The sequence below is a fragment of the Amblyomma mixtum genome, chromosome 2, assembly GCF_055824585.1.
Source record: "Amblyomma mixtum isolate Tamu chromosome 2, ASM5582458v1, whole genome shotgun sequence".
Classification (NCBI taxonomy): domain Eukaryota; kingdom Metazoa; phylum Arthropoda; class Arachnida; order Ixodida; family Ixodidae; genus Amblyomma; species Amblyomma mixtum.
This window is the reverse complement of record NC_143013.1, coordinates 234,809,941-234,830,885: the sequence shown is the minus strand read 5'-3', so window position 1 is coordinate 234,830,885 and position 20,945 is coordinate 234,809,941. Positions and strand designations below refer to the sequence as shown.

At 45.1% G+C, this 20,945-nt stretch overlaps 2 protein-coding genes and 1 pseudogene across 2 annotated transcripts in view; 1 reads left to right on the top strand and 2 right to left on the bottom strand.

Annotated features, from left to right (window-relative positions):
- The window catches only part of LOC149362991 (uncharacterized), a 42,760-nt gene that overhangs the window by 14,427 nt on the left and 7,388 nt on the right, over positions 1-20,945 (bottom strand). Inside the window, exons 3-7 of the mRNA XM_089568408.1 lie at positions 14,826-14,976; positions 13,145-13,260; positions 9,368-9,488; positions 6,284-6,469; positions 829-939 (exon numbers count right to left, since the gene is read on the bottom strand). Of these exons, the coding sequence (XP_089424534.1) occupies positions 829-939; positions 6,284-6,469; positions 9,368-9,488; positions 13,145-13,260; positions 14,826-14,976 (685 nt within the window). The remainder of the gene's footprint in view (positions 1-828; positions 940-6,283; positions 6,470-9,367; positions 9,489-13,144; positions 13,261-14,825; positions 14,977-20,945) is intronic.
- LOC149362993 (uncharacterized) lies at positions 1,727-2,504 on the bottom strand. The gene is made up of 3 exons (XM_089569850.1): positions 2,301-2,504; positions 1,958-2,106; positions 1,727-1,897 (listed from the first exon to the last, which is right to left on the bottom strand). The coding sequence occupies exons 1-3, from the start codon at positions 2,329-2,331 to the stop codon at positions 1,745-1,747; spliced, it is 333 nt and encodes a 110-aa protein (XP_089425976.1). The 5' UTR covers positions 2,332-2,504; the 3' UTR covers positions 1,727-1,744.
- Positions 3,734-4,222, top strand: LOC149362992 (protein GVQW3-like; annotated as a pseudogene).

The window sequence follows — 20,945 nt, the reverse complement described above, 5'->3', positions numbered from 1 at the left end:
TTAACCCTGCCCCATATCTGTCGCTTTCAACGTCGAGGTATACACGCCATCATCATCCTAATTCTCTGACGCCGTATTTTGCACGAACAGATTTATTCAAGTTTTCATTTTTTCCTCGCACAGTAACCGACCGGAATGATTGCTTAGTGCCTTTCGCCACACTATGATGTTTACTAACTTTGTTATTATTGTTTTGTTTGCCATTTTACCCACTCTGCTTGGACCTGTATAAGGTTTGCAGTATTGAATAAAGAAAGAAAGAAAGAAAAAAGAAGGAAAGAAAGAAAGAAACAAAGAAACAAACAAAGAATGAAAGAAAGAAGGAAAGAAAGAAAGAAAGAGAGAAAGAAAGAAGAAAGAAAGAAAGAAAGAAAGAAAGAAAGAAAGAAAGAAAGAAAGAAAGAAAGAAAGAAAGAAAGAAAGAAAGAAAGAAAGAAAGAAAGAAAGAAAGAAAGAAAGAAAATCTCGAATGGTTTACCTTAGGGATTTGGAGTAAAACCCGTCCGGCACATACATTTTCACTTCACTGCCATTCCCAAGCTACGTGCATGAAACAATAATTTTCTCCCGTCCTAGGTGCTGCAATCACCTAGTACTCGAGTACTAAGTGCTAATTTGAAAGACGGAAATAGTAAACGAATATGAATTCAATTATTCAAATTGGCGATCGATGGTTGACAATGCGACAAGTACCGGTTCCCTGACATCCTGCCTATCACAGTACCGACGTTTGGCCTAATTACTGGAGCTATGCAGGCAAGCTGCGCACTAGGAACCCACTAGCCTCTCAGTTCTCGGCCGCAGACGGAGGTCCAATAACTTCCTCACCTTTGCGAGCATCGTGTCCTTGTCGTCCCAGAGAATGAGATTGTCGTCCGTGGCAACGACGAGTTGAGCATTGGTGAAGTTGCCAATACGGAGCTTGCGGCCTTCGCAACCCTGCAAGAGAAGATGCCCAGCATGTGCAGGCGGAGGGTTAAATTTCGCAGCTTAGGGGATGCTGGCGACATCACGCTTACTGAATACAAGCTGATGGTAATTGCGCAGCTCCTGCAAATTAGTGCCCCGCCGCCGGAGTACAGACATTAATAACGCCACCAACAGTTAAAAATAGGCCACGGTTTCAAGCTGTGAGATTATCTATAGGAAGCTGGACCAACGAAAGCTCATGCAGGTAGGCTGAACCCATTTTCTTGCTTTCGATTTTTACGCCAGCTCTCCACATTATCAATGAATAATGAATATTTTTCATTAAATTTATATGGCAGGAGATTGGTTGAGTGTTCGCGTGTTAGTTGAGGTTCGTTTTATCGCCTTCAATACAATTGAGGAAACTTCTCTTTTATGGTATGACCGGGATGAAACGCGAACACGCATATGTCATACATTTCTGCTTTGCAGCGAGATATTCCTTTACAACCTATTTTCGATTATGCATTTCAGTAGGCCCTTTACCGAGACACATGAATCAGGCTAGTTGCACAGGGTCGTCCACTCTAACCCTTTACTGCACGATTTTTTATTTTATGATAAGATTATTTCAGGACATGCAGGCAGTCATAAAAATCACTATATGCACATGGAAATTTGATTCGCTGGTTATCAACATTTTTTATTGGCTGAAAAATGGTATGTTGCATATTTGCAACAATGTGCACAATGAAAACACCTTGCAAAGCTGAACACCGTTCTTGGTGAGAATGAAATACAAATAATGACCACTGAATCAACCACAGTAAAACGGTCATTTCATTGTGTGATACACGTAGAAGCAATTGCTCTTGTTTGTAGAGCAGAGATGAATGCCACACTTAGAACAGTAGCTCATGCAGATTCCGGTGCACTTGGGAAACTTGCAGCGCTGCCTCTTTTGGCTCCAAAGAACCCAGTGGCCAACCTGAAAGAATATATGTGATTATAACCTTTGAAACAACTCATGATTGTTTAGAAATTATACCTCATCTAGCCGAACATCCTGTGTAGGAGTGGGTGCAGTTGGGCCCCTCTTCTTCTTCACCTCAATGGCTTGTTCAATAGATTCGCTGCTTGGTCTGCCCCTTTTCTTCAGCTGCTTTTTTCCCGCCTTGCAGAGTGATGTAGCCTGTTCTGTCAAGAAAAACAACCAAGGTGCACATTGTTGCATATGTGCAACATACCAACTTTAACGCGCCAGAAACAAAATATTGCATTATAAGAACGTTTTCTGCCTTACACACATTAACAATGATGCGTAGTAAAGACTAAACAATTTCACTGCACATTATCCAGTTCAGAAAGGCATAAAAAACGGCAAAACTTACCGTTGTTACAGCACGTGAGCGCGCGAAGCATCCACCATGTTTGTTATGGCTGTGATTCCACTGAAGCAGGACAGATGGCAGCACACACGATGGCGCGCTTTTCAAACCTATGTTGCAGAAATGCAACAACGAGCACAGGAAGCTCCAACTCAGATTTCCTTTTGTTTTTGGAGCCATTTATGCTAATGTTGCATATATGCAACAACGTGCAGTAAAGGGCTAAGTACGAACACGGCGCAGCGTGGCCGCGCTCCGCGGGGCGCGAGCGCATCCGGCGCGGTCGCGCATCGAAGCTCTGCGGCGCAGGCGCACACGGGCCTGGAGGCGGTGCTTCGTGTCGTCTGCTACAGCGCGGGCGCGCACAGTGCTTGCTCTGCGGTGAAGCGCACCTTACTTTCTGCATGATTACTGCGCTCGTGTGCACAAAGAGAGCACTGCGGGAAAGCGCACTAACTGCAGCGCGTTGTCGCTGGTTGCACGTACGACAACTCAGCGGCATCTCGTCTCAGTGCCACGATCTCAGTGATATGCATGTATTGCTGAAAACTTGTCATTTCTGGTTGGAATTGATTTGGTTGATGGGGTTTAACGTCCGAAAGCGACAGACTACAAGAGACGTTATAGTCGAGGACCCCAGGTTATTCGAGCACATGAGGGTTTTTAACGGGCGCTGACATCCCACAGTACACGGGTGCCAAAAACCCTCATGTGCTTACGTTGTCGTGCGCGCAACCAGCGACAACGCGCTGTAGTTAGCGCGCTTTCCCGCAGTGCTGTGTCGGTGCACACGAGCGCTGTAATCATGCAGAGAGTTAGGTGTGCTTCACCGCACAGAGAGCACTGTGCGCACCCGCGCTGCAGCAGATGACACGAAGCACCGCCTCCAGGCCCGTGTGCGCCTGTGCCGCAGAGCTTCGATGCGCGACCGCGCCGGATGCGCTCGCGTCCCGCGGAGCGCGGCCACGCAGCGCCGTGTTCGTACTTAGAGTGGACGACCCTGTACACTTGAGCTGAATGTAGGCAGGTAAAATATTTTGTTTTCTTGACATGCTCTGTTCGCGTTTCATTCCGGCCTGACTGTACGTGCCATGTTGTTGTCTATTTGTATTAACATATTTTTAATGCAATTTTGTATTGTTTCCAGCTATTCGTGTGTTCGGCTACAGCTGCGGTGCCTTCGGTTTGTATCTTTATCGGAAGCCGGGCATGCCGACCTCGTGTGGGACATACGAGGTCTTATAGAAAAGTATCCGACTTTATTTTTTTTGCGAACACCTGATGGATATGAAACAAGCGCGCTTGCATCAGGCGACCTTGAACCTTCATGCGCATGCACGAATTTTTTCCCGCCTGCCGATAGCGTCAGTCGCTGGGACACAGCGTTTGAGTGAGGCAGTGCAAAGTGCTCTCGTCGGTTTTTTATTGCAAGGAAAATGGCGGAGAGAGACCAGCGGCGCTACTATATCAAATTTTGCCAGAAACTGGGCGACAGCCAAGTGGAAACTATTCGGAATATTCAGACGGCTTTCGGTGACGATGCTATGAGCAGCACACAGATTAAGCAGTGGTACAATTGGTTTAAAGACGGCCGCACATTCGTGAAGAGAGAGTCACGCTCCGGTCGGCCATCAACATGCCGAAATGGCCAGGTCATTGCCGAAGTGAACGATGTGGTGATGCGGGACCATCGTGTGACTATCCGAGAAATTGCGGAAGAGGTGGACATCAGCAATTTTTCTGCACATTCCATTATAACCGAAGATTTGGCCATGAAGAGAGTTGCGGCGAAATTCGTGCCGATGCTGCTGACGGTGGAGTAAAAGCAGCTTCGTGGTGAAGTCTCACAGGGGATGCTAGATTCCACTAACAGTGACCCTGACTTCACCGACACCGTAATCACTGGTGACGAGTCTTGGGTGTAGGGGTACGACACGGAAACCAAATCCTAGTCGTCACAAAGGACGCATTCCACGTCACCAAGACCAAAGCAGGCCCGCCAAGTACGCGGCAATGTCAAAGTGATGCTGACTGCTTTCTTTGACTCCCTCTGTGTGGCACCCCACGAGTACGCACAAGGTCAAAGAATGACCAAAGAGTACTACAGGGATGTCCTCCATCGCCTACGTGGTGCTGTGCGGCGCAAGAGTTCGGGATTGAGGTCAACAAGAAATTGGCGCATCCCTCACGACAATGCTCCTGCACATTCCTCGCACTTGATTCGGACTTTTTTGGCGAAAAACCAGACTCCTGTAGTTCAACCGACTCCTTGCTCTCCTGATATAGCCCCCTGCGATTTCTGGCTGTTTCCCACAATAAAGAGGACATTGAAATGAGCGCAATTTAAGCCAATAGAGGACATTATGGCTGCAACGACAGCTGAGCTAAATTCCATTCCGAAAGGGGCCTTTTCGGAATCCTTCCAGCAATGGCAGCACCGCTGGGGAGAAGTATGTGGAGTCCCAAATAGACTACTTTGAAGGTTATTAGGTTTGTAACGCTCCAGTTATGTCAGTTTTTTTTCTTCGCCCAAAGGTCGGATACTTTTCTAACAGACCTCGTACTAATACTCCTCCAGAGCTTCTGTCCACATTGCTTGAAATAAAGAATGAAGCTGCATTTTATATGGCCGTGGCTTTTCTCGACTACTAACTGCGCCTGAGCTAGGTTGTAACTATGCATAAGAGACCGACCACGTACTACCGTGTGCCTGAGCGTTATTTCTTTTAAATACAGCTAGCAAGCCCAGAAGTTATCAACAATAAACTGTGTCTCCACTCCTCTTCGTTGCCATGAAAAGCTCTGGCTAAGTAAAGTAGCGCCCATTACATCTAAGCCTAAATGTTGGGCGTAGCTGCTAAATGTGCTTCCACTTCTGCTGCCTGCAGATTTCTCTCCTGGAGTTCAGGAGCGCTAACTTCCTCACATTTTTAGGGAGCTCGAACAACCATCCGCACATTCTAACGAGGCCGCTGTAAACCAGCGAATATATGTAGAGCGTTTCAATACGCGAGGCCACGTTGTCCATGTTTCCGTAGAGCAAGCTATAAAAATTCAGGTTGCACTTTGGCTCTATAAAGTGCTGCAAGGCGAAAGCGTTTCCTGGTCGCTGTTTGTTTTTATTTACTTTTTATTTTTCATATTTTGTTTTTATTTTTTGCTCCTTTTCTTAATTTTATTGTTGTTTATTTTTATTTCCACATCTTATTTTTATTTTGTTTTTATTTTTGTTTATTTTCTTATTTTTATGTATTTTCCCTTTCTTCACTTTACTCCTTTTATTTTATTCATGATGCCCATGCATTCAGTAGATGCGCCTTTATTAATGCTTGAACCTTGAGCCTTTTAAGCAGTGACGCCGAAAGGCGGACGGACGAACCTGCCGACGCGTCTGTCGACACTCCTGCCGACGCGTCTGTCGACACGGCTGCCGACGCGTCTGTCGACACTCCTGCCGACGCGTCTGTCAACACGGCTGCCGACGCGTCTGCTAACGACAGTATGAGGCATTAAATGCTTTCGCCTTAATAGCACCATCGAAGCGGAGGCCCTCTCCAGACGACGTCATCTTTGCGTATAACTACACAGTTATACACAAAGATGCAGCTTGGACGCGGTCCAAGCTGCATTCCGCCTGCGCCTGTTATAGATTCTTGAGTCGCATGCAGCTGCTAGCGAGCAATGCCTGGCACAGCTAAGGAAAGCCAGTCACACTAGCACCTAGCGGCTTTTGTTTCTAACTGCGGTTAAATATTCTTTTTGACTTCAATCACAGTTCGCGTGCGCACAATTCTGCAATTACATCGAGTGCACTGAACGTTTCGAGATACAGAATCGAATATCGTGGACAAATTTATCTGGTTTCTTGTCGCGGTAAAGAGTCGTTGTTTCTGAAGGTATATTCGGGCGACGAGCGAATCTCCGCGGGTCGTGAGAGAAAGCCGAACTAAAATGCGCTTGAGAAAAAGAACTTCTCGCCCGCGTACCCCATCCAGGGACAAGAGGGCAGCCTTGGAGCAGGTCTTGTAGAGAACGTCGGCCTTGAGGGAGCCACTGTATTTGGGTTTCAGGTAGTACAGCAGTGCTCCCATTTCCAACGACAGGCCCACCACGGCACTTGGGTTGTTGTACGAGCGCTCGGTCGACGAGTTCACCAGCTGCAGGTGCCGCTCCTGCACGACCCGCCCGAAATTTGCGGCACGCAATTAAAACACGCTCACATTACGTGAACATTCCTTATGCCACCATCAGCCCTAAAACAGTTCAGTGCTAGAACAAAGCAACTAAACCCCAATATGCCCTTTGCACACTCGAGTCACCCATTCCTACTATGTTTCTTGATCCGATCTCTCCATTTGACACTGCCTCGCCGAGCTACGTTATCATCCTTTGGGACCTGTCCACTCTGTATACTCTGAGAGGGCTGTATCGCTTGATTACCGTGTTTTAAATGACAGAGACGCTATATTCACTAAAAACAAATTTATTATAAGATAGAAAAGGTTAGAAAATAAAAGAGAGGTGTTACGACGAAGGGCCGTATTCATTAGCAAACTGCGCTGACGTCAAGGAACTTTTCTGGAGCACCGATCCCAGAGGCTATGAACTATGGCTGCGTTCAGTTCCGAACGACGATCACGTGTGTGAATCATGAGAACGTAAATCTAGTTCTCCAGACGAAAAATGCGTTTTTGCTGCCACGCAGTAAGCATAGCCAGGCAAAGCCATCCAGTCTATTTTTACTAAGCACAAAATTGGAAGGCCTCCTTAGTCACGTTTTAGAACACCACCTGTTATTGATCCATTTGATGTCAATTAAATTTTTTATAGCTAATTGCGCTGCAGTTCAGAAAATTTTATATTCTTGCGCAGAACCTCTAATGCTTCCATGACTGCGGAGATTTCTACCCTTGAAACACGCCACCAAACGCTGGAGAGTTGTAGATGAACGAAAACGGCGAACACCAATTCCCGCTGAATAGTGAAGGAAAAGTAATTGTTTATTTAAGGTCAATCTAGAATAGAAACAATTTTGTATTTTTCCGCTATGTTTTTTCCCGCGGCTGCATATTCCGAATTGCTGTCCACAGAAGCCGTCTGGTGTAGCGTGCACGCAGTTAACTGCTTAAAGAGCAGTTCCGTAAACAACCTTTACTCAATAGGGGCGTTCATCGAGTCGCTTGTAAGTAGGGCACTTAATTTTTGATTGCCTATTTTCAGAAATTGAGGCCGTAAACCTAGTACGCTGTTTCTTTTGCGCCAAAAGCGGATAGAAACCATTTTGTATTAGAGAGTTTCGGGTTTGGGTGAATATTTCTACACATGGAGAATTGTCCATGACCATAATTGGTTTTCTTATCAAAATTCAATTCTTTTCATTTCACAAATAAGGCAAAAAGAAAAGGAAGGAACGACCTGATGCGTTGTTTGTTTTTAGTATTTTTCGTGATTTTGTTACCATGTACGTTTGTGGCCATTATGCACCCATTCTAGACATGCCTGAACATTCAATCTAACTGCGGAATTCCTTTTGAGATAGAGATATGTTCACTGCATGAAAAAACAGCTTACGTTCAAAGCAGTACAGTACGAACTTTGGCACACAGATGCCAAACTCGAGTTCTCTTCAAACGGCTACCAGGGACCTCATCCAGTAACTAAAACGTACCGCAGTAAGAAGAAAAAAAAAGTGGTTATAGGGCAACTTTGTTGTATGCAGGTGCTCAGACTTCGCATTGTTTCTGTCAAATTTCGCAAACCGGGTGGCATTTTGATTCCGCGCATTTCAGTTTTGAACATTGCGGTGCTGTGGCCGTAATCAAGTCAATTGCGCACCTGATTTAAAAGTTTTAAATTTTGCTTTTAAATATCACTGTTCGCCTGCCTATTTGCAATCTTACTGTATTCCTCACGTATTCGAAAATGATCAAAAACGAGCTAAATTTCGGTTTCAATTTTTTTTATGCATTTCTGCAACGAAGGGACCATTAGTAACAAAGTCCTACTAGTCAAAACTTCTGTGTCAGATTTTCAGCGCTTGGGCGAACCCTCGGGAGTGGAGACACCCCAGCGGGACGATTTGACATTGCTGCAGGGGACGTTAGCGTGCTCGCATGTACCAAATCATAGCAGCCTGACTCCTTGATTTCTGTAAAAACATAATACGAAGCTGAAAGCCAATAAAGTGACTTTTTTTATTTTATTACAATTGCAAGCGGAAACAAACCGCAAAACAGCATTTTCATTTCCGTTTTCCTATTTGCGAAAAAAAAACTCCGGCACTGCGACCTTCATAGGCACCGTGTAACATTTTCTGATTAAACACAAGCGTCACGCCAAATCTAGTCTAACAGGCAGCTGTGTGAGATCCTTTCGTGTCAGTGCGAAGCTAACTGTGTTTACCAGAACGAAGGCTATTTAAGTTCACAAGCCAAGGGAGCAGCATTCGTCTCAAGGTTTTTGTTAACCTGCAACAAGTGCACGGTGACGAACATGTCTAGTTGAATACAAGTTACTAAACCTGCAACAACATTCATGACTGCCAAACAGCATTCATCTGCGGGAGGAAGGAAATGGAGCGGTGTGAAAGTTTACCTTGTTACTCATTAAGAAAGGTAATCACATGAAGAAATTACTAGCACAAGAAATTCCGATGCCTGTGGCTTGTTTAAAGGGATGTCCCCCCCCCCCCCCCCCCCTTTATCGCAATTAGCTTGGCAATAGCCGAGGAATGTAACATCATGCGGGAAAGTGCACTTGCTGTCAACTTTTGACGTTTCGTTCTGGATAACATCACTTCCGGAAACCCATTCAGCTGTATAGAGGGTGCCGTATACAGAAAAGTAAAGATCAGGCATCGTGCGCAAAGAAGGTGAAATTCGTATGGTGTATTAAGAATTGTCGGATAGAGTTGATAGGGGACCACAGAGCGAAAATATTATTCAAATGGCCCTATCTTCCTATATGCTTTAAAGAGTAAAAAAAAAATACAGGAATGGGGGGGGGGGGGGGGGCGTGCCTGGAAAATAAATAGTCGCATTTTCTGGTCAAGTGGCGTCCCCATTCCTTACCAGGGACGGGTAGTTCGCGTCGCCCGTCACGATGACCGTGGGGGGAACGGCCTTGCAGCGACTGAACTCCTCGTGCCACTTGCCCATGGACGAGATGGCGATAACGGTACTGGCTCCGAACCTGCAGGCCAGAACGCAGGACGTCGTCAGCCTCCACTAGAGCCCCCTTCAAGGCGAAAATTAATGTCGCTTTCGCCATCTTTATTGTCCAACCACACGAATAAAATAACTGCGGCTGCCATTCTCGCGATCCTTACTCCTCTGTAGCGGCGTTGAAATCGGGAGTACGGCGTTTCTTTGGCACGAACTGAACTACCAGCATACCAGATGGACTGCAGCGCGGTATTTCTTCACGAAAGCTTCCTGAAACCACGCAATCCTCGCACATGCTGACAAACTATTCAGTTTGATGAAAATTATAAGCTTGAGAACAAATGGAGACAATTGCTTATAGCCGCATGAAATGGCATGTCTCCAGTGCGCATGTGCGGATCCTGGCCGGAGGATGTGAACATGTAAAGAACAACAGGCAGAAGGGCAAAGGACGGATAAACAATACCACACGCTCAGAAGACACACCGAAATAGGCACCGCGCTCACTTCGGAGCTCGTAGTGTTTGTTTTCTCTTTCTTTTTGTTGCTAATTCTCCTGTGCAGAAACATCGGCAAGAGACGGTTTTCCTTTTTTAGGCTGTGAGCGTTCAGATCAGTGCTCGCGCACTAACAGCTGTCCTTCTGGCTTCTTTCTGTCTCTTGTTAATGCTTCCATGATCATTTTACTTTGCTTCGCTATTACTACCCGCATAACCACATACAGGCCCGCATGATCATGATGCGCAGAGACTGCCACCCTTTATCACACCTCATGAAGATGGCAGCACAACGCAACAGTCCCAGTCATACACAGTGCCACGCCGGATGAATGGGACAAAGCTGCAGCCGAGGAAAGCCTGGACTGGGGACTCCATCCATTAAGACTCTCAAGACTCTAGGAACAGTGACTAAACATTTGGCTCTTCCTAGAAGGAATAACAACGCAAAGAAAACTGCGTTGAAGTACGTCATTAGTATTTATTTCCCAGTTCTTGTCCTTTCGCGCAGCAGTTTCGAAGATTGCGTTCATGTGTGCGGTTAGTGCTTCTTTCGTAGTCCTTACCCTTCTATAAGAGCCATGAAGTAGGAGCCATGAAGTTTTGATAAAAGCCATGAACTTAGTAATGTACCGCGAGCATAGACCGCTGATAAAGAGCATCCTATACCAAATTCCTGCGGCAATGGCAACGGGCCGGCTGATCGTTGCATTTTACGGTTCCAGTTCTTGTTTTACAGTTATGGGTAGAGCCATCTTTCCTTGATTCTTTTCATTGAACGTTTCTCAAAATTTAGTGTTAACGGGCCAGGGTACATTAAGATGGCTTTATGCATACCTGTATCCGTCATATTTGCGCACAAATTGCCATGAAAGTTAGAGCTACGTAGACAGCGCTGACATAGTCGTTAGGAGGGATAGGCCAATTAGTAGGCTTGCAATCGCCGGTTTTTGTTTTCGAAAAATTCGGAGTACTTTTTGCGGTCTTTAATTTCATAACCTAGTTTACGATCTTTTTTTTCGGCGATCATTATTTTCTGCAGACGAATCACTGATTTTTTTTTTTGCGGTGATATGATGTTGGATCACAGTGTGGCAAAAAGTCTTATGTTTATCTCAGCCTTTTTGCAGGCTCAAGCCTTCGATTTACTCATCGCGTAAATGGTCGTATCAGAGGCGTGCTTGTTAAAGGATAAGTTGTCGCCATTAGTGAAAGTAACGGAAGTTAAACGATCAACCTTGAGACAAAGCTTTAAGTAGACTTCTTAAAGGCGGCGGCATGTCGGGTTAGCATTGAAATGTTGCACTGGGTTGGGACACAGGGGCATCGCACAGCCTGCGTGTGGACTGCAGCAGTGGAACTCCTTTTTAACAGACCCGATATCTAGAACATTAGACATTTTATGACATATACACATGGTTTCACGTCAGCGTCCTTACATACAGTGCAGGAACCTACTTGACGAAGTAGCTGGCTTAGGGGTAATGGCAGTGACCAGCGCTCTGCGCAGGTGCGTGCAAGAACGTGCCTCCAAACGCATGAATGCGCTGCTTACTGCCAACGTACCACGTTCACCAAGTTCCTGGCTGGCGTACATGATTTACAGGGTCTGTTCTGAAAGTAGTAGGACTCATTTTATTTTATAAAATTTATTCAAGAGAATAGTACAAACGACTAGACTTTTCAAACTAGCGGCCTTCCGCACCTACACGCTGCGGCAAATGAGTTTTCCAGTTTTCGTACGCCTCCAGGAACGCGTGTACCGGAATGCTGTTTAGCTCCCTCATCACGACCTTTTGAACCACCTCTACCGATCCGTGATGCTTCCCCTTGGGCGTCGATTTTATTCTCGGGAATAGAAAAAAGTCTGGCGGGGCCAAGTCGGGGCTGTAGGGGTCCTGAGGCAGCGTTGCCGCCATGTGCTGGGCAAAAAATTGGGGTCCTCATTCACATGATGAAGAAGATCCTGGCAGATCGCTTTCTGGTTGGCCTTTTGCTCCTCTGACAACACTCCCGGCACCAACTTGGCGAACACTTTCCTCATGGCTAGGTTTTCTGTCACGATCACAAAAACTTGGGTTTAAGGAATGCTCATGTCATCAGCAATCATTCTTATACTCATCCTGCGATCACAGTTCAGTAAATGTTTCACTCGCTACACATTTTCTTTGGTCTTGCTGGTCGAAGGGCGTCCGGAGCGGACGACGTCTTCCACTCTTTCCTGACCTTCTCGGAACCGCTTGTTCGACACAAAAAACACCTTATCTACTCATGGCAGCGTCACCGCAGGCCTCCTTAATCATGTCGTGAGTCTCTTTGCCCATTTTACCAAGATTTACACAAAATTCTATCGCGTATCGCTGATCCAGTAAACGCTCATTGATTCTGCGTGACGAGACGTTTCGACAAGGGTTCACAGTACAAGTGACCTGCTCTCTTCAACGGCCGAGAGCCGACTGCCGATTTTCCCCAGCATTCCCAATATCCCCCTTCAACGATCCTGCACGCGCAGACCGCCTCTCCTCCGCCCGTTCGCCCAGGAAAAAACCTGTCCTACTACTTTCAGAACAGACCCTGTATTTCCTTATTTAATTCGGTAATAACAGCAAACAAGCTGTGGCCTCCATGCCATAGATACTGACCTTTTTCGATTGAGACCGAAATTCAGAGATTGGATTCGGCGCACATTTTTCGTTTTTTTTTCTTTGCGGGGAGGGGGGGGGGAGGGGGGTTGAATTGAAAAGCCGAGCCCCTAGCTATAAGGTGAACATGAGGCAGTGCGCGAAACACTGCCAACAAGCGCAAATTCTCTTTCACAAATTTCTCCAAGACGTAAGAAAAACAATTATGAAGTTCCTTTTATCAAAAAAGAATAAAAATATGTCGAAGAAACGCACTGAGAAGTGCTCTCTCGGCAATCATCAGCAAGACCTTTTAGGTCTTTTTCGCAAAAAATTGCATTTCATGTAAACCTTGCTCAAATTACGTGAAACAACTCTAAATACCAGAAGAGTACATAGGACGGGTTCAGTTTTCCTCATATATATGTTTCTTCCGCCGAAAAATGGCTCCTTATAGGTGCGTTTCACTCGTAACCTGTGCCACACTCTGGAGCCTGACCAAGTGCCCACAATAAACGTGCTTGTTCTTGTGCAGCGTGCAAGAAACCTATGTGCAGTGGACTCACGTGGCACCAGCGGCTCGCTTGATGTAACCCTTGTACTTGTTCCAGTCTGTAGTAGAGTTGTAACCAATCACACCAATGGCTACTATGGTTTTTCCTCCTGGAACCGGTGGGAGCTCCTGGAAACGAAAATTCTTGCTGTAAGGTCGACTTGAAGAAATAGAGACCACAGCCCGAAAACCGCCGCCCCAGAGAGATGATATGTAAACGAGGAATTTCGAATAGTGTTGGAAACAATGTGCACGGTCGATGGAGAAAGGCAGGAATGACGACCTTTTGAATGGCTATAGCAATCTCCAGTCTATGGTCGCCACGAGCACTAACTCGCTAATAAGTAATCTGCTGCTGCTACGAGCAAGTTCTGTATCAGAATTGGCCACCAAGGCAGCCATCTGGAACATGAATAACAGGAAGCGGCAAATGATCCTCTCATTCTGAAAGCATTTAACTCGCAGCATCCCTATTTGAAATCGCTGTTCAGACGGAAGAGTCCGACTAGGAGCGATGTGCTTTATGTCATCATCGAAAACCGAGAGCTAAAAAATGCGTACTACTCTGTTTCTCTCGACAAAATGCTGCCTAATTGTGCGTACTTAACTGCGTTCCTTACAGTAAGCACCGTTGTCATATCGACGCATAATGATTTGATAATCCCGCCCTACCTTAGAATTTCTGCATTCGCTTAGTTATTAAAGGTGCAATTTGTACGTCGCGTTGTTAGTGCGGACATTTTATTACAGCGTCCCTTTTTTAAAGTTAGGACGCTACAAAACAGGTGCTCATAAGAAGTAAAAAAATTCTACGTCCTTTACAACAGCACATCAGACATTATTGCTTTTATGTGCTGTCTGCTTCATTCTTTAAAATCTTAGCCACACTGTAAGCATCATGTCAAGGAAACATAGCTTAGATCCCAATGGCCTATCATAAGCACAAATTAATCGACTTTCTGCTTGTCCTACAAAACGTACTACCATTCTTTCAGAGCTATAAAGTCGCTCTCAGCTACCGCTATGCGCATGTTGATCATGACAACAAAGGATGCAAGCTCTTGGGCTCTTGGTAGCACTACCTCGCTCATAATAACCGTCGTACCCTCTTGTAATGTGGCCTACAGGACACTGCCTGGTTTCATCTCCGTATCTCCCTATTCTTCCCTTTCTCTTCAGGAACGAGAACCTTATCGCTGCACAATCCAAGATTCCAAGCAGCTTGGATTGGTTATAATTAGGGGCACAAATAATTATGCACTTTTAAGGCAGTCTTAGCTCCGCTACGAGAGAACCGAAGCTAGAAAACTACCTCTATTCATCAATCGTTTCTCGCTCAAAATATAGATACAGCACATATAGTCACTTTGTCACATATTTTACCTTCACAAAAATGGTTCGCTCGCTTTTTTGCAGCAAAACACGGCCATCCGCAACTTCGTGGTACCCCCAACTAGTCTCGCTTCCACATGTTCGTGATTTTCAAACTCCCGTCATTATGGTTACATTTGCTGGAAAGCACGAAGAACCCACCACTGGCCGAAATTTTGGTCCAAGAAGTTTCTACCTCAGTTTTCTGCAATCGCGAGCCGTGCGCGTGGGAGGAATATAATCCTGTGTTTATTGAAAGTTGACCGCCGAAAAGACATGGCATTAATGCCACCCACACCGCAAGCGAATCTCTTGGCACGCACCGTCTTAAAAACCTTGCTAATGCTCCTTAATATTTTGTCCAGGTTATTGATGTACTCGATGACATTGAGGAAGCCGTAGTGCCGTATTCGGTTATCCGCCAGCGTCTTAAAATGACTCCGCGACAGGTGTATCTTGTCTTCTTGAAGGTACCTGTAATAAAACCGCAGGAGTTGTTCTCAGCACCGCACAACAGGGTAAGTTACAGAGAATAATTCGAGCGTTCTATGACATGCCTACTTTTTGCTGCCACTCCCACTTGCCCCCAATGCGAATGAGGAAGAATTACCAGCTTCAGCCTAATTAGGACCCCTGCAGGACAAAGCCTTCCCCATATATCTCCAATTAATCCTTTCCTATGTCATCTCTGATAACCTTATACCCATAATCTAACTGAACGCTTAAGCCAACCTGACTGACGCACACAACTACCCTTGCGATTTATTCGGCTTAGTGCATTTCTTCACGTTTTTGACATTGATAACATGTTGCTCTCCTCTAATTACTTAATACTGGAATTATAATTTTCTTTACCATACCCCACTGCGCCGTTCCTCACTTCAGGTTCAACCCATTGCGGTAGCTTCCCCCCCCCCCCCCCTTTCTGCCCCATAAGTTCGGAGGGGTAAGATACGGCTTTTGTAAACTTTATTTTTGCCAAATAGTGAGAACTGCTCTTCGATGCTGCTAAATGCACTCTTTTATTCTCAGTTATATCAGTTTTGAGGCCAAGATAACTCCCTGGCCTAAATACTTATGATACCTAACCACTTACAATTTTCGGTGGTTAGGTTTTATTTATTTCAAATCACCATAGGCCCAGATTGTTGCTCGTGCAGGAGGGGCTCCACAAAATATGAACACTAACAGTGGCACAAGAAACTGAAGCTCACGAAGCTAGAAACAATGAAAAGAGATACAACAGCCAATTACTCGAAAAATGATATTCAGAAACCCGAACAAAACTAGAGGGCTGCAAAACATCCCCCGGAAGAGAGTTCCAGTCGCAAACAGTCCGCGAGAAAAACAGAGCATAGATGTTTCAATGGTGTCGAAAAGTGGTTCAAGCAAATGGCTTTCTCTCTAGTAAGTTTGTCTCGAGGATAACTATTTAAAAACTTCGATATCAGGTATGTTTACTTTTCTTAAGAGTTTGTGCATTAACAATAAAGGGGATGTTTTTCAGTGTACTTCAAGTAGTGGGTTGTGGTTGGTTTTCATTAGTGTCGTAGGTGAGTCTCACTTCCTATACAGGATGTTTCAAGTTATTCAACAGAGATGTGCCTTCGAAACGTCATGAGAGATACGACAGTGCAGTTTGTGCAGGTGGATTCTACTAGCTCTGTTTAGCTACTTTTCTACTAGCTCTGTTGATCTATTAATAAAGGATAAATACGTGAATTTAACTCCTTATTTTTTTTATTTCATGAACTGCATTAAATTGCGAAAACTGACAGCCTGCAACACTGCAGGTGAACACGTGTTTAAGTATCCTTAAGCGGCAATGTATTTCGAAATATTCAACGTCAAATATATGGTTAAAAAGCTGCTTGTGTTGTTCATCCCGCACTTCACATATATAAAATGGTGTCTCCGCATGTAATATCGTCACGGAAATCACCTTAACTTCTTGTAAGTAAAAAAAATACAGAAGCGGTGTACGCATTTGCTGCATTATAAACGCGATAAACACTATGTTATAAATGTTCATGGGGAGCAAGCCAACTCAACGAGCTTTCAAATGCTCATTTCTGGCTTTCGGTACATTAAACTACATTCGCGATTAAGAAAATTCCGAAACTGGGTTCAGCTTTGATGTTCACGACCATTAATTTTGCGATATTATTCTGCCTCCTAAAGTCAAAGCTAAAAAAGTTATTGGTTAAACTTAGTTGAATGGCGGTTTAACTCTTGTGCTCTGTGAGGAATAGCGATATAGCGACTTGTTCGCTTCAGGGACTGCTTAAGATTACTTTGGCTTTGTTAATTTGAATTTTATACCTACGTTATTGCTTTGCCTGTTTGCCTGTCAAGGTCTTCGATCACCCTTTGCAATTCGGCCCCTGAGTTGCTTAGCCAGGCGATACAGTCAGCAAATCTAAGCCTAGTAAAGTGTTCTTCATTAAAATAGTACGATACGTGCTCTAAACGCGGAGTGAATTGTGCTACAGAGATCTTGTCTCCTTGCATTACAGCATTCTAGATTTCCCTTTGTGCAGCCGTTCTATTTATTCTCTTGTACCTTTAAGTTCGACTCCTCTACCCTCGGATTACCCAATACATGCATCGCTGCTGAGATTTCGAGGAACGTCTTCTCGTAATACCGAGTGTTTCAAATAAGACTATCTGCAATTTTAAAAAATGATTTTTTTGAGTTTTAACAATTTTTTTCGGCACAGTCTACGTCGCGCTAAAATGTATGCACTTCGGAAATGCTTCCAGGCAAAGAAACGCCTCCACAGCGTGTAACTCGTTGAAAAAGCCAAAAATTGTTCAGGCACATCGACGAGGAAAGCTGCGTTTTTAAAATTCTGAACACTAATACGGATACTACTTACGCAGAGCACACGCCTCTAATTAAATACGGAGAATAACGATAATAGTTAAAAGTGTTTTCAATATTAGTTAAGAAGCCTGCTAGTTAGTACGTGTTACCTCTATTCCGATGCGCTACACTGCAGACAATGCTGTGCAGAAAAATGCTCTTCGAGCTCAGAAAGACCGTCCTTGATTATTGCAGAACATCTTAAGTCAAACACTCTGTATATATATCTATATATATAGTTGCAGCAGGTCTTGTCGTTCAATGGGCCAGGAATACTTGTAGAAGAAGGGGTCACAACATTGCAATTATCTTCATTTAATACCGACAGTCGCATGGAGGACCGTCCTTCCACAGGGTATGGAAGGACGGTCCTCCGTTCGAAACTGTCGTTATTAAATGAAGATAATTGCAATGTTGTGACCCCTTCTTCTATATATATATATATATATATTACGATGAAAAAACTTGCTCGACTGCTGATAACATAAGGAAAGAGTTGAAGTACACTTCTTAGAGAAACATTTATTTTCCGACGGTTTCGGACGGTGGACCGTCCTTCATCAGGGTAAGGTTGTTTGTGAACAAAGACGATCCACTTGCTCACGGCACCGCACACAGATGGAGAGGGAAAGACGCTCTCCTTTGAGGAAACAAAACAAAACACGAAAAGCAAGACAGTGGCGGACAAGGGTGCTCCTGCCGATTAAGGGGAAAATGAGGGCTGCAAAGCGAGCAGACAAAAAAGAAAAGAACGAATTCAAGAAAGGGGAAAAGAGGGGGTGGGGGGAAGGGAAGGAGGCAAAAGGTTGTAGCGGAAGTGGAGAATGAAGTGGAGAAGTGGAGCAGTGGAGAAGAGCTGAGGACGAGCTCATCCAGTTTATCTCATCATTTAACAACATACATCCAAACCTCTCTTTTACGCACACCTATTCGACAATTCAAATTAACTTTTTGGACGTCTTGATTCGAATAGAACAGGGCATCTTAATCACCAGTGTCTACAGGAAGCCCACTGATAGACAGCAGTACCTCCATTACAAGAGCTGCCACCCACGCCACTGCAAAACCTCTATTTCATACTCTCAGGCCATCAGATTCAAACGAGTGTGCTCACGCTCAGAAGATTTTAAGGAAAATTCTAATCGTATGCGGGAGGTTTTGAATCATCAGCGCTATCCGCTCTCTATTGTCGACGATGCAATTAGAAAAGCGGAAGAGAGAAATCGTGACGAACTGTTTGGGGATCCCGCGTCAGCAGCTCCCAATGAACACCGCTCTAATCTAGTCTTAACCATTGCGAACAACCTTTCGAATGTGAACAAAATTCTAAGAAAACATTTTAACATCATCGAACAAAGCGACCGACTCTCAAAGATTTTCCCAACGGCTCCACGGGTCACCTACCGACGACCAAAAAATTTGCAAAATTATGTGGTTCACTCTAGTATCAGTAAACAAGAGCCTGTAGGTTGCGTGCCTTGCGGGAAGATTCGGTGTCAAGTCTGCAAGCACATGCAGAAAACGACGTTGGCTCAGAGCACACACTCTAATTTCAAACACTCCATTCGAGGAGAACTTGAATTGTGACAGTAGTAACGTACTGTACATGCTCGAGTGCGGCAACTGTCAAATGCAATATATTGGCCAGACCGAGAATCCCTTCCGAATTCGATTCAATAATCACCGCGCGCATGCCAAATCACTTCCTCTCCTCCCCCTGTCGAAACACGTCCGTCAAGAAAATCATGATTTCGACAGAATTAAAGTCACTCTGCTACAGAGCGGCTTCAAAAATACCCGTGAGCGGGAACAACGGGAGTCATACTTTATTTTCAAATTTAATACGGTGCAGAACGGTATAAATGAGAACCCCGGAGCTCTCTCCGCACTTCAGAAATCAGAGGCCTAGTGAGATTCACAGCTTCCTCACTGAATCGCCTGAGGTCATACCATTTTGGGTGTATGCGTCTACATGCCGCCTGTCTCCTACCGCAATCTTTCTTTTCTTCCTTATGCCCAAACATTGCTGCTGAAACGACTTCTACAGTAAGCCATAAGGGGGCCTTCCACCCCCCCCCCCCCTTTTTCTTGTCTCTTCTTTTGTTTTCTTCTTTTTATTTTTCCTTCTCTGCGTACGCCCTCTCTTTCTCTCGCTTTTTCGTTGCTCTGCCCCCACTTCGCTCCTTGAAAGGGCACCTCGTCGGCGGCGCACTGTCTTTGCGAGGGGGCGCGCGGCTGACGAGTAGCGGCCGGGGGCTTGCGCTGGGTTCCGCGAGGCCAAACCACGGGATCAGGTTTCCGTCCGGCGTCTGGCCGGTTAACTCTCCGTCGATGTGACCGCGCCGCCGCCGCCGTAACTCACATTCAAACAGTCAGTAACCACACTTCTGTCGGGCGGTTGGCACTGTGATGCAACGGACGCGATAATGTTTTCCTCCCGCGTGTTCGAACGTCCCGCTCCCGCCGAAGGAAGCCTCCGCCCACAATATTTCTTCTCAACGGTTTTCCTCGCAGACAGCTCACCCCTCTCCACTTCCGCTACAACCTTTTGCCTCCTTCCCTTCCCCCCACCCCCTCTTTTCCCCTTTCTTGAATTCGTTCTTTTCTTTTTTGTCTGCTCGCTTTGCAGCCCTCATTTTCCCCTTAATCGGCGGGAACACCCTTGTCTGCCACTGTCTTGCTTTTCGTGTTTTGTTTTGTTTCCTCAAAGGAGAGCGTCTTTCCCTCTCCATCTGTGTGCGGTGCCGTGAGCAAGTGGATCGTCTTTGTTCACAAACAACCTTACCCTGATGAAGGACGGTCCACCGCCCGAAACAGTCGGTAAATAAATGTTTCTCTAAGAAGTGCACTTCAACTCTTTCCTTATATATACATATATATATATATATATATATATATATATGTATATATATATATATATATATATACATATATATACATATATATAGGTTGCGAAAGCATGAAGTAATTGACTGCTTACAAGAATATATAGCGAAGTATACGCTTAGTTAAAGGAAATATATTTATTCGACTCGACGTTTCGATCGGAATATCGATAAATATGTTCCCTTTAACGAAGCGTATACTTCGCTATACGTGTGTGTGTGTGTGTGTGTGTGTGTGTGTGTGTGTGTGTGTGTGTGTGTGTGTGTGTGTGTGTGTGTGTGTGTGTGTGTGTGTGTGTGTGTGTGTGTGTGTGTGTGTGTGTGTGTGTGTGTGTGTGTGTGTGTGTGTGTGTGTGTGTGTGTGTGTGTGTGTGTGTGTGTGTGTGTGTGTGTGTGTGTGTGTGTGTGTGTGTGTGTGTGTGTGTGTGTGTGTGTGTGTGTGTGTGTGTGTGTGTGTGTGTGTGTGTGTGTGTGTGTGTGTGTGTGTGTGTGTGTGTGTGTGTGTGTGTGTGTGTGTGTGTGTGTGTGTGTGTGTGTGTGTGTGTGTGTGTGTGTGTGTGTGTGTGTGTGTGTGTGTGTGTGTGTGTGTGTGTGTGTGTGTGTGTGTGTGTGTGTGTGTGTGTGTGTGTGTGTGTGTGTGTGTGTGTGTGTGTGTGTGTGTGTGTGTGTGTGTGTGTGTGTGTGTGTGTGTG

Coding starts and splice junctions, on each gene's coding strand:
- LOC149362993 (XM_089569850.1), bottom strand. CDS start 2,331: ATGCTTCGCGCGCTCACGTGCTGTAACAACG. Junction 2,107..2,300: donor GCTCACGTGCTGTAACAACG/GTAAGTTTTGCC, acceptor TTTTCTTGACAG/AACAGGCTACATCACTCTGC. Junction 1,898..1,957: donor AGGATGTTCGGCTAGATGAG/GTATAATTTCTA, acceptor ATATTCTTTCAG/GTTGGCCACTGGGTTCTTTG.